Source organism: Populus nigra, chromosome 3 (genome assembly GCF_951802175.1).
Source record: "Populus nigra chromosome 3, ddPopNigr1.1, whole genome shotgun sequence".
NCBI classification, from domain to species: domain Eukaryota; kingdom Viridiplantae; phylum Streptophyta; class Magnoliopsida; order Malpighiales; family Salicaceae; genus Populus; species Populus nigra.
Genome location: NC_084854.1, coordinates 18,206,055 through 18,219,651, shown reverse-complemented (window position 1 = coordinate 18,219,651; position 13,597 = coordinate 18,206,055). Strand labels below are relative to the sequence as shown.

The 13,597-nt window shown below is 32.9% G+C and overlaps 1 protein-coding gene across 1 annotated transcript; it reads right to left on the bottom strand.

Annotated features, from left to right (window-relative positions):
* Nucleotides 1-1,354: 1,354 nt before the first annotated feature.
* Nucleotides 1,355-2,904, bottom strand: LOC133690174 (protein LURP-one-related 8-like). Its single transcript, XM_062110391.1, has 2 exons — nucleotides 2,410-2,904; nucleotides 1,355-2,281 (listed from the first exon to the last, which is right to left on the bottom strand). The coding sequence occupies exons 1-2, from the start codon at nucleotides 2,695-2,697 to the stop codon at nucleotides 1,913-1,915; spliced, it is 657 nt and encodes a 218-aa protein (XP_061966375.1). The 5' UTR covers nucleotides 2,698-2,904; the 3' UTR covers nucleotides 1,355-1,912.
* Nucleotides 2,905-13,597: the final 10,693 nt, after the last annotated feature.

Sequence of the window (13,597 nt, the reverse complement as noted above, 5' to 3'; positions counted from 1 at the left end):
CTAAAGGCTACAATTGACACCTCTGTGACTATCACAATGAGCGTACTCTCGAGTTCATATTTTTTCTCCTTATTTTTTCATATTGGTCCTGCACATTGTTTGATTGGTGTTTAAATATGGCATCCTTTCTATGTTATTTTTCTCTTTCATGCATATTGACTATGTCTAGAGCATCACATACGATGGTTCATACAATAACTCAGCTCCATGACTACATGGTCCTATGCAAAAAAACCCAAATAACTAGATGACTATCATAAGCTATCTCCCAAATAGTTTTCTGGTTTTTTTTCAAGCCATACACATACATTTCAGTCATATTTTGCAACAGATTAAAAAATTTTAGTCATGACTGCATTCTTTTCTTTCTGTTCAGCCCACATTTCAAGTTCTTCAATATTCAGATATTGTTTCCTTGTATTTCCTCTGTCATTGGTGTTTAGAACCAACTCCAACTATCTTTTGCAGAAGTAGTGAAGCCATTTGGCAACTACGATGTCCACCAGGATTCCATTTTGCCGCTAACTATGTAGGCTGCCACAACTCTTTCAATGTTGGTGGACAGCATATGCTAAAAAACCTGTGTAAATACAATGATAACATTAGTTTGGTTAGAATCCATGGAGCCTTTTTTTCTTGCTTAGTTCTCTGTTTCAAACATGTTTCTTAATGCTACTATACTAAGCTATTGTTGTAACTTAACGATTCACGAATTTAGTATATTGAAAGGCTCTGTGCCAACTAAAACTATCACTCCTTTATTGAACATTACAGGCTTACACCTTTTTTTTTTTAAAATGTCAGATTGCAGAAACCAGTGTTAAACACTGCAAAGTATAGCAGAGCGCGGACAATAAAGCTAGCTAGTATGGAACTAGATTCTAATCAGGCATTGGATGACATACCCTCCTCTGGTATTTGTTCATTAAATGATAATTCGGTAGATTATTTTTTTATTCGATAACAAGGAGTTTATGTGTCTACTAAAATTAAAAATCTTAATTAGATTGATCTTAAGCAGATATTCTCTATATTATTTTGATGCAATTAATATTTTTTTAATAAATTCCTTCGATTTCAAGATCTAAACTAAAAAAACTATAAAAATCGAGCATATCTTCTTAATCACACTGAGAAGACAATATACTAAACTGCAGGTTGAAAGACAAACCCGCACCCTATACCAGTCCATGCCACCCAGTAGACCTTCGAACCCGCAAGTTGATGGCCTAAACCCATACCCCTAATTTCACTCAACTCTTCACAAGTATATACTTTTAATTACAATGATCAAAGTTAGAGTTTGCTCAAATATCAAGCATTAAAACAGCAACATAAATATAATATACAGAGATTCTCAAAATGTAACTACTAATTTTTATTTGATTGTTCTATATATATAGTTTTACTTTTATTCTTACAAAGGAAAACTAAAATTACAAGGGAAATTAGAAAAGTAAACCACAGCAGATGATCATCATCACCCCCACTTAATCTCCACCCTTTGTCCAACAAGACAGGAAAAAAAAAGATGAGACAGCAAATTATTGTAGTTTGTTTTTCTATTGAAATAGATACTTTCATCCCCACATGAAGCTCTGGCTTTTTATTTAAAAGGAAAAAACCAAGCTCGACATACCGGTAAAAAGAAAATAGAAGAAGAAAATAAAAGGTGGGGATTTGGATGCAAGAAGGGCTATAATCGATGAAGGAAAAGGCCGCCAGGGAGGAGTTGGTGTTGCAATTATTCACTTTCCAGTTCCCATAGTTTTCAAGCAGCAGATCAAAATTCAAAATCAGAATGCGATGATCCATTCCTTAATTGCTAATTAATTATGCACTGTACGGTTTATATATACCCTTTAATTCCCTTTATATGTAGGAGGCAAGTGTCATAGCTAGCTGGTTATAATTAGGTAGAAAATCGTCTGGTTGAACCAAACATCTGGTCGAGGAGGATGACAATAGCCATGGCCATTGAGCTGTCAATTTCTGGGCCAACAAGGAGGCGGAATACGTCTACACCAAAAGCCACCCCACCAACTCTCTCTTTCGGCTTGATCTCAGCCACCTTTCTCTTCTTCTCATCATACACCGCACAGCATCTTTGTGCATACGATCCCTCTATCTCATACATAACGTTCTTGTTACTACCTGCGGCTTGGCTAACATGAGCTAAACACTTTTTGTTGAGGATGCTAACATGCTTCTTCACAGAAAACTCGGGGTTGATGGCTGTTTCTCCATCATACACCAGCCAACTATCTCCTAAGCTCAACCTCTGTTATTAATTACATCAGATAAAAACGAGTAAGACCATTAATTAATATAATTGCCTAAGTAACCAACCCATTCATATTATTCAAGCTGGTATATGAATGTGTATATATATATATATATATAATATACCTTGCGTCGCATGGTGAGGAGAGGCTTGCCAGCAGCATCCATAAGAACGATCTCACCATTACTACCGGAAGTGGCCATATAGTTGTCAACCCTAAACAAAAGGTTGCCCCTGCTATCAAAGACTGTAAAGCCATTGCAGTTGAACAACAAAGACTTCTTCCACACGGTTAAAACAACCGCGTGATCGGCGTCTAAGGCATTATTAGAGGACTTGAGCTTGAGCAGCTGGCGCTGCTTCTCATTGGTGGCGGCGGCGGTGGGAGCAACGTTAGGGTACACTTTTGTCATCGCTGTACTTAAGCGGGGAGTAATCGATTCCAGCCTCACAACTTTACCCTGTCCTGGAGAGGAGAGGAGAGGAGAGGAGAAGGAGAGTGAGGAAGAGGGGCGTGTTTCTCTTCTTTGAGTTGTTTATGGCAAGTTGATATTCAACACTCAACCTTATATATAGTAGTAGTAGTAGTGAATTACAAGATCAAGAGGCAGCCAAGGGGCGAGGCTTGAAAGGTTAATATTCCTACGGCTAATTAATGGTTCCGAGGTGTCCAAACAAATCGAAAAATATTATAAAGGATGCCTTGACAAAGAATAAGATTATCACACCTAAAGGCGCACGATTGTGAAAAGAAAGTCCAAGAGGGCGCCTCCCCACCCCACCCTTGACCCCTCAATTGCATGACGTATATGAGGACGAAAAGCACCCCCCCTATCTATTATTGTTATTATTATTATTATTATTATTTTAAAAAAATAAATGTAGGGTGTTGATTAGTTTGTGGCTTTGTGCGTATCAACTAAGTTTTTACTATTATAAATCAGTTTTTATATCAGGTTAAGCTTTTAGGTTTATGAATTTAGTATCCGGATATGTGATTGTAATTATTTTAAAAATAATTTTAAAAATAATTTTGAAAATATAAAAACAAATAGAATCTAAATATATGAGCTCCTAGCTAAATATTGCTGGAAAAACATCTTTGGGCTTTAGCTAACACCCTAAATACACAAAATTACAACTTTCATTTATTGGATCGTTATTAGCAAGAGAGATTAAGAAGTTATTTACCACTTTAAAAAAAAATTAAAAGTAGAAGACCGATGGGGTTGGTGGTAAGTAATGGGCTTGATAATCATCAATTAATTAATTGTAGATCAACACCAATGATAAGAATTCCTTCTTTAACAATTGCAGCCCCACGCTATCTTTTCTTCTAAGCCAATTAAATAATAATCATCACTCATGAAATACCAAGCAATCAAGTACACAAACAAATACTATACATACATACATACATACATACATACATACCTATATATAATAAATAAACAAAATCTATATGGTAAACTTGTGGCTGAGGACTGATTAGCGGTGCTACGAGTGACACCCGTACTCTTCCCAAAGATATTTCTTTTGGGTGTTCTACTTGTACCAAGTCAAGTCAAATAATAATAATAATTATTATTATTATTATAAAAAATACTAAAAAATAATGGTAATTTATTTTGATTTTTATATCACACCTAACTCAATTGTACAACGAATTGTTACAATGGAACCGGGTCAGCCTCTTTTTCCTTTTTCTTTTCTTTTTGTTATTGAAAAACTATTTAAATATGGTCACACAATTATTTTTTTTAGTTTCATTCTTCTACATTATATTCATAAAGTTTCAAATTTCTATTTTTTTTATTTACACGAGTGTCCGGGCCAGCTTGCGCGCACCACGACTAATCTCACGGCCCACTGAATACCCTGCAAACCCAGTGGGCATGTAAGGCGCCGTGAGGATAACAGTCGTGCACATAAGGACTTGAACCCAGAAGCAATGGAAGGAGACAAGCCCCTCCCACCGTCAGGCCAAGACCCTCAGTGCAGTGTATTTCATTAGAGGTGCTATGTTGTATTTATAAAATAAAAAACTATCTTGATATTAAATTGATCATCAATGTTGCAAATTAAAATTAATTTTATCAATTTAAAAAATTAAAAAAATAAAGATTAAATTTAACACATGAAAAAAAGGTCTTTTTACTGTTTACATGGAGAAAAAAGCTATAGTTTGATCCTTAAAGTCTTTATTTTTTTAATTTTTAGCTTTCGTGTTTTGAGGGTTTCACACTTCAGTCTCAACTTAGATTTTGACCATCTACTATCAAAGGTGGTTAAAAAATCAAATAGAAGATAACATATAATATGCCCTTTAGCAAGCGATATATCATCTACTATATATAAAAAATGAAGGTGAATGATGTTGTTCGATAGTTGAAAAGAAAAAAATAGGCATGTGGTTCTGGCCTCCCAGACATGGAATATTTACTTGGGTCCAGCGCGCCTAGTTTTTTTTTTAGATATTTCTTTATTTTAATTTATTTTAATTTTTGACAAAAAGTCTTTTTAAATCAATTTAGTAAAATAATATTTAAGTGATTGTTTAATTACATCATTGTTTTAAAGAAGATTAGGGTTTTTATGATAATATTATCATTTACTTTATGAATAATTATGTATTAGCCTAATATATAGAATTTTTAAAATAATTTGTTTATTAATATTGAATGGGAATAAAATATTTTTTTACTTATTTTTTTTTATAAATTTTTTTTATAATCTTTTTAAATTTATTGATCTTAGATTTTCTGATATAGATGCGTAAAAATAATTGATTCGTGATAATTTAATTTTTTTAATTGAAACTTTCTTTCACAATTTTAATAATTTTTTGCTAAAAAAAAATGCTTCCCATAAAAAAAAATATTCATCAGAATGAAAAAAAAACACATGGATAAGAAAATTATTTTTGATTAAAAGTATTTATTTTCCTTTTTAATTCATATCATTATGATTTTTCATAATATTTTTCTGGTTGTTATTACTTTTTATTTGATAATTGCTAATAAATAAATGGTTTTGTTGTCAAGAATTAGAAAAACACAATTTTGAACAAAAAAACACATTTCTCTTCCATGACCACTAGCTGTTTTCTATACTTATTGTATAATTAATTAATTTGAAGGAAAAAAATCCTCCACGACAACGTATGGGAATTATCAATAGTCTAAGCTAATCTAATCGTTAATTAGAGTTTACGTCACAATCATAACAATCCCATTGGCTGGGGGCGGTTTATGCTACTCCATCAGGTCGCCCTGGAGCCATTAATTTTTCTATGGGGAATACCTCTGAGCTCTGACCCTTTTGTTTTTATTTGATTTCTTTATGTAGATACTTTCCTCAGCTTCTTATTATTAATTTAGGATCGATGTAGATGTAGATAATATACTAAAACTCTTTAATTATATGGATAGCTTCTGATTAATTCAAGCTTACAACGACATATTGTCGAGATTTGTCTCTCGATTTTGGTTGGAGTTGTGCAATCTAGACACGCATTGGCTGGCAGAGGGGAGAAAGAGGATGGCCTTGCGAATTCTATTTTAAACTCTAAGGTCCTTATCCTCAGTCCTCATCGCCTTTTGATATATTATCAGGTTCGAGCATCGAAAGGACACGAGGCTTCTGATATCCCATGGCGCCATTAAAAATCGATAACAGGCTCTGTCAAAGGTCACATGAAAGAGGATCCATCTCCTTCTGATTCCAATTCGCAAGCTTGTGGACGAGGATGCGCGACAAAATGGTACCTGCGGACATGGTGCATATTCTGTATACTCTCAATTGTCTTGGACGGTAGCCTCTCGGTTTCGGCTAAGTAGGGCCAGGCGCATCTCGGCTATTCATGACAATGCAATGCATGTGATTATTAGGGTTTTGACTAGAGCATGCTTGAGATGCCTGCTCAAGATATCAGTTCATATATACTTTACAGTCTTGCTTTCTTTGTAGTCGACGCTACATGGGCGATGAACAGGAGGAGTTTCTAACTTTTTATGGCCATAAAAAGAAGAAGAAAAGGGGGTCTTTAGTGCGATGAAGGGAGGCGTTGAAATGGAGGAAAGAGGAGAGAAGACACGCTTAAGGGTTATGCCTTGATAGCGATGTGCAACTAGCTAGCTACAACGACCTGCAGTGGTGGTATTCAGTTTTTAGTGGAGGGAGAACCATTCCGCCATTGCACTCCTCCTCATAATAATATAGAAATATCCCCTCCCCATAGCCACCACTACGTAAAAAGACAGAGAGATGATTCGATTCCTATTCGCTACCATTTCATAATCAAACAAGAAAACACCTTCTTCTTCTTTTTTTCCTTTTTTTTAAATCTCATCTCCCTAAAATTCCCTGTGCTTCTCTACTTTGTCTTAATCAATGAAAGCATCCTCTATTCCTAATTCTCCAATCACCTCATGTCACTCCTACTTTTCTAATTTCATGCTAACCTAAATAAATGGATAGATAGCGATGCGCATCTTTCATGGGCGTTCACCAACTTCTGATAATAAGAACCACTTTCTTTCTAATTAATTATAAGAAGGAAGCCATCTAGGTGTGGTATAATGGTAAGAGTTTGGGATTAAAAGATTTTTTTTTTTATGATTTCAGGTTTGAGCCACGTGGTTGCTCATATGATGACTACTGAAGGCTTTCATGGTCGCTAACTTCAGGACCGTAAAATTAGTCGAGGTACATGCAAACTAACCCGAACACCCACGTTAAATTAAAAAAAATTATAGGAGCATCGTGGCACAATGCATTCACGAAAAATGTTCACTATAAACTAGCTAGATAAACAAATGGAAGCTTTGTAAAAAACAAAAACAATAAAAAAATTTATCCCATTATTGAATTAGGCTAAACTTTTTCCAGAGATTGGGAAGACCCATAAATTATATTAATATGACGTGTTAAATAGGCTTTTTAAACAAATAAAAGCTTAACAAAAAATATTGAGGTACTTGTTAAATATGCTATCTAACAAAAATAATTATAATTTTTTATCTAATTATTAGATTTAGCTAAGTTTTTTCTAGAATTTTCAACATGTCTCTTATTCCCTATGAGGTTTGTCGGCAATTAATGGTCGAGGCTGGGAAGACCCATAAATTAGGCCTCTAATACATTGGTTTTTAGCTTTTCATTATTTTCGGTGCTATTTTTGGATTTTATTTGTTTTACTAAATGTTGCGGCATGCATAATACACTCAAGCTTCCGCAACAATAAATTGCAAAACAATAATGGGGAATTTCGAGAGTTCTCGACATTCAGATTCATTTCATTCTTGTAATTGTCGAACCCCGAATCAAAAGATCACCAATCTGCCATGAATATTGTGCATCCATGATTCGATCTCTGTCCACATGCTTAGTTTCCTCTCCAAATAGAAAAGCCAAAGCATTGAACCACGTTAGCTGGGACACCTGTAAAATGATTCCTTCTCCATACAATTCATTCACGGATGGCAGCGCATAAAGCATCAAATTACATCGACCTCGGCTACAGTACCTTTACGTTTTCTGCAGTTTACCACAAACCCACAGGAAGCTGATATTCTTTTTAATTCCCATCTTATTCCGAAGTTGTGAGGACATGCAAGGCTGCAATCTCAGCCGCAACAAAACAAAGAGAAATCTACGCTTTATACACTCGAGAAAAATTCTAAGAAAGATGGAAAGATACTTTTTACTTGGAGTGAATGTAAAACCTTTAGCTCTGATAGAGAAAGATTGACATGGGGATGCTTATACTACAAATAAACAGTCATGTATTGATTAATTCAAAACAATAATTGTTTTTTATGTGTATTTTAGCAAATTAATGAAGATGATTGATATCAATTATCGGTCAAGAAAATAAAAATTTAAGTTATTGATTAGCGTTAAATCCTATTTAGAATAGAAAACTAGCAATTAATGCTAGTAAATGTTGTAGTATCATTAGACTTTTAACACCTACAACTGGTAGGAGGAGACGCACAAATGAAAAATATTAATTATACTATGATTTTAATTGTAAAATCTTTATATGCAATAAACCTTGTACATATCTAAAATTTATATTTTATGTGAAACTCGATCTTTATAACATTATAAATAGGTTTTTTAGCCACTAAAAACAAGGATTACCCTATATATACAATTTCTTTACAAGTTTTATGCAACTTATGGCTTTCTTTTATTTATTGCAATTTATATTTTTTATATAGCTTTCATTTATCTTTATTGCTTTTTTTTTTCTACTTTTACTTAGTATATAGATTTCTTGGCATTACGCCCCTTCACCTTTTAACATGTTGAACGAAGTTTAGAATTTCACACATTGATTTGTGAGGTTAATTATTACATGTCTTTACTTGAGATTAAATTAATAAATATTTTTTTATTTGAAAAGAATGAATGAATAATAGGTAACATATTAATTTAATAATCCGTTGATCAACAAATTAGAAAGTCTAAGGCATTTAATTTGTTTAAAAAACATCATATTAGTAATCATGCTAAAGACCAAACTAGTAAAAACATGGCTATAATGATTAATGACTTGTCCATCCTCGTAACTAATAAAGGCCATTTCTTTAGCCATAAAAATCTACAAACCACTCACAAATATAAAGGCTAATGGAGTAGCTTTTATCATATATGTCACAAGATAATTTTTCATCATCTAATTCTTTACACTAATATCAATAAAGAACTAAGATTGCGAAAAAAAACCATAATGTCCTTAATAGCCCACAACGCTTTCATCTTTTTTAACGTCATTGTGTCTACCAACTACTAGTGGGTATATTGGTGTTTTAATGACTTTAACATAACCTTATGGCTATTGCCTTTTTAGGCATAATGGTATGATTAGAGATGGTCATAACCAGTTTGGACAAACTCCGGTTAACTAGAGGTAACTCTTCTAAAAGTACATCCTTTTCTCAGAATTTAAATGTATCTAATACTTATTTAAAAGCTATCAACTTGGAAATGAAAATACACCTAACACAACTTACCTTAATAATATTATGATAGTCAACAAGATCATATAGGCTATAATAGGTCGACTCAATCAAATCAAGAATGAGCTCAAGCAAAATCAATCGGGCACTCTTTTTGGTCAATTTTTTAGGAATACTTTGATAACAATACTCTAATAGGGATGTTTGGAAGTACATGGTCATATCATTGGTATCATATACCCACACAAAAGGCACCACAATAAGTTTAGTCCAATTAGACAAGATCACTCATGAGGTACCACCTACCCATGTTAATTATATAGCCTAACCATCTTGGGTAGCTTGGTGCTCCATTAGCTATCTTTTAACAAGACAATCTCATTTTTTTCTATATGTTAGGGACTTGTTGTCAACTAACAAGTAAATGGGAGAGAATTTATGGGATTGAGTTAGCCCAATACTTAAGAAATATAGGGCTAAATGTTAGATGTACAACCAAGCCTGCATATAATCATCCATATCTTGTAAATTAACAATTTGCATCCAATTCCTAAAGGAATTATGATAATTGACTTCAAAAGGTTTCTAATAAGGACTCTTAGTTAAGGAAACACATCATTAAATTTGGTTATAGGTGTAACGATGGTGCTAATAATCCCTTTGTAAAATCAAGGTTGTTTGGTTTGTCACTAACCAAGACTACCTTTTACTAGTTTTTTTATACTTTCACCTAACTTTATCAATAGCCGGGAAGAAATAAAAGCTTATTTTCAAGAGCATTTTAATATAATTGAAACAAATGTAAAACTAGTTGACTTAGTTAAGATAGTCGAAGACCTATGAGAGTATATAAAAAGCTATGCCTTTCATTTTAAGACTTTGAAAACTATGTATGAAGACACCATGATAGAGCAAAAGTATATTAAGTAAGTTTTATAAAAGATATAATGGAATATTAGAAATCAATTTGTAGGAACAAAGTATTCAGACTTGTATACCTTATAGATGATGCTATATGATAAGATATAAAGCAAACCATTTGAGTTCATTGTATTAATAAAGCTAAAAAATAGTAACAAGCCTATTGATGAAGAAACAAAAGTGACCAAAATGACCTATGAAAATAAAAAATACTTAATCAATATCAAGAGATCCAAGAAGATATTTGACCAATTGATGTAGGGAGGACAAACCAAATTTTTAAGCAATCACACAATCTTTACTATTGAGCAAATAAAAAAGAAGAAATATTTAAGTGGCATGACTTATAAAGATATGATACTTATAATTATGTTATATTTAAGAATTAAATCTAAAAGGCATCAAAAGCTGGCCACTTTTACTTCTCGAAAAAATAAAAAATCAAAGTAATAATGACCCATCCTTTAAGGTAATGATAATGGTGACTAAACCAAATTAAATGGACTTTATGCTAAAGAAGAGATATAATAGATTAGGTCCGACCAACCATGATAAAGGTTGGAGTTAGTCAATGATAATAGTAAGATCATAATAAGGTATATCGATCATAATAAGGTCAAAGAGTAAAAATAATAAAATAATATATGTGTCTCACAAGTTATACAATTATACTTAAAGAGAGAAGACTTGAAGTGAAGGGAAAATATGAAAATATAGAGCAACAAAAGTCCAAAATTTTTAGGCTTAAAAGGTGTATTAACAATGAATGATCTAAACATCAACCACAACATAAGTCATCCAAACTTAATATCGTGAAAGATAAATTGGCTGGTGATTTCCAACATCTCCTCGATTTTAAAAGAAGATAGTGGCAATGACAACTAACCAAGACCTAGTTCAGAAAGATGTAACATCTGAACATATAAATGAAGAAAAATAAAGTTAAATTATGTACCATACTAAGAAAATAAGTTTTAGGATAAGAAAAGACCATTCTTTGAACAATAATGACAAGAATCTATCATATTGCTAACATATGGTGTAGCAGATTAGCCATAAATATGTGATTAGTACTAGACATGATTGAGCCTAATTTTACACTAAAATATGCTAATAATACCTTAAGGATATACTAACTCTGCAACTAAAAACCTTAGAAGAAAGGATAGTGAATGTCATAATTTATTTTAAACCCTATTTTCTAACATATTTGTTTAAAATATATAAAAATTCTAAAAAAAATATCTTTTCCATTCAGTTCAATAAATTTATGGTCATTTAACTTCTTCTTTTTTTTTAACACTTTTCCTTATTTTATTTTACATGCCAAGTTTAAAAAAAAAAAGATTAGGGTGTGAAATGATAAGGAAAAAAAGGAACAAAATAATATAAGATCAAATAAAATTAAAAAACTAATAAATTAAAACATAAATTGTGATCATCATCCATAAAGTACGAATCCAAATAAAATTAGAAAGATTATAGTTGACTTGAACTACATGGAAAACTTTAATGAAGATATTTATAGAATCATTAATTATGGATCTCATTGAAATCAAAAAGGAAAGGAAGAGATCCCACGTAGTTCAAAAATAGAAAACAACTGATTTTTTATCATAAAACTTATGGATCTTATTTAAGAAGAAAAAACAAAAAAGATCCTCTAATATTTGGTATTAATTTATGAGTGTATTTTTTATTTTGAAAGGGTTATCAACATTATAAATAGAGACCTAGAGTAGAATTAACACTAAAGACACCAAGAAAAACACACAATAAGAAAACAAAAGTAAAAGAAAAAATGAAAAGAAACCCTCTGTCTGCTCAAACTCCTTGATGAAAGAGTAAGGCTAAAACTTGTTGACATAATCAGGTCCTTCATTAGACGAAAAAAAAAAAACAAAGGCAAACGAAAATTTACAAATATGAGGTCCCTTAAGTAAAATTTGGTTGTAGAATTATAAGGGATGGTTACAAAAAGATGCGTGCACATGCTGGTATATATGAGATCAAGAAATAGAGTATAGAATTACACGGCCTAAGGAGGAGAGTGGTGCAGAAGAGGGAAAGAAGATCAAAGGCACTGACAAATTAAGATTCTCATAGTTATGAAAAAATTCACAAACGCAGAAGAGCCTAAAACGAATGATGATTCAAATGACCACAGATGTTTAAATGGTGCAGGTGGAGAAAGACTTCAAACAGAGAAAATGATTCTTATAATCATTGGCCAAATGAAGAACTAAGAATGTAGGGTAGATGAGTAGAATGATAATGATAGGCATATTCTGAAAGGACATCATTTAAAAAGTTTTAAATTTGCACCAGCTGAGGGCAGTGATTGAGGAAATTAGATGGCATGATAAGGTCCTCCCTTTGGGGAAAATAAAGAACATATACTTTGAAAGTATGATGGTATAAAATTACAGAAGAATGCTAGCAGCAGTTGCTTAAACAGCTGCCAGCAACACTCGACTTGAAAAGGAGGCCAAGTTGCGTGGTAATGAAATGGAAATCGGTTCTGTTTTCACTTTTTTTTATATGCATGTAAACCTAATAAAGAGGAAACAAAAAACAAAACTCTCATTCTTTATAAAATGCATTCACAGTCGGACTTATTTTTTCTTATGAATGCTACGGAGAGAAGCTTCAAAATACTTAGATCCATTCTCTCCTCAATTTGATAAAAAAAAAATAAAGTCTCCTCCTCTCTCTGAGCGAAGTCTTCTAAGAGTTTCCAGTTTGGAAAAGGGTAGCTTTCCTATTCTGTACTTAGCAGTTCCGTTTTGTTATGCAATGAAGCTTTTCAAGTAGAAGTGTAAACTAATTTATAGTTCAAAATCCATAACATTCCTGCAAATGCTTTCCCATTCTGCAAAAACTGCTGTTAATAGATATGGTATAAAATGATTCATCACTTTGCAATTTCAAATTTATCTATTCTTTTGAACGGTTGAAATGCAATACAAATAGAAGGTTTTAGTTGTTGGGTTTCGTTTTTAATGGATTACTACAGCATTGAAAGAACAATTTTGTTAGTGTTGGGTTGGTTGCCATTAATGTGCAACAACCATTGACAATTGCAACAGCTACCATTGTTGAAGAAGAGTAGGAGTTGGCGGCCACCTTTGTTGAAGAAGAATAGGAGCTGGTGGCACCATTCATGCCTATAAATAGAGGCATACGTGAGAGAGCAAAATGAGAGATTAGAGCGGTGAGAATGTGAAGAGTGTAGAGAGAAAGTGAAGGGCTGCAATGGCAGCAGCCTTGCTGCCATGGCAGCAGCTGCAAGTGCAGCAAGAGAGCTGGGAGTAGAGTTTGAGTGAAGTGATCCTCCTCCTCCATGTATTGTGTTGTAATCCTTTCTCTATCTCTAAATAATATGGACTCTTTCCTGTGGATGTAGGCGGTTTCACCGAACCAC

Excerpts from the sequence above, each read along its gene's own strand:
- LOC133690174 (XM_062110391.1), bottom strand. The coding sequence starts at position 2,697 with ATGACAAAAGTGTACCCTAACGTTGCTCCCACCGCCGCCGCCACCAAT. Across the intron at positions 2,282-2,409 it reads TCCTCACCATGCGACGCAAG|AGGTTGAGCTTAGGAGATAG; the intron begins GTATATTATATA and ends AATTAATAACAG.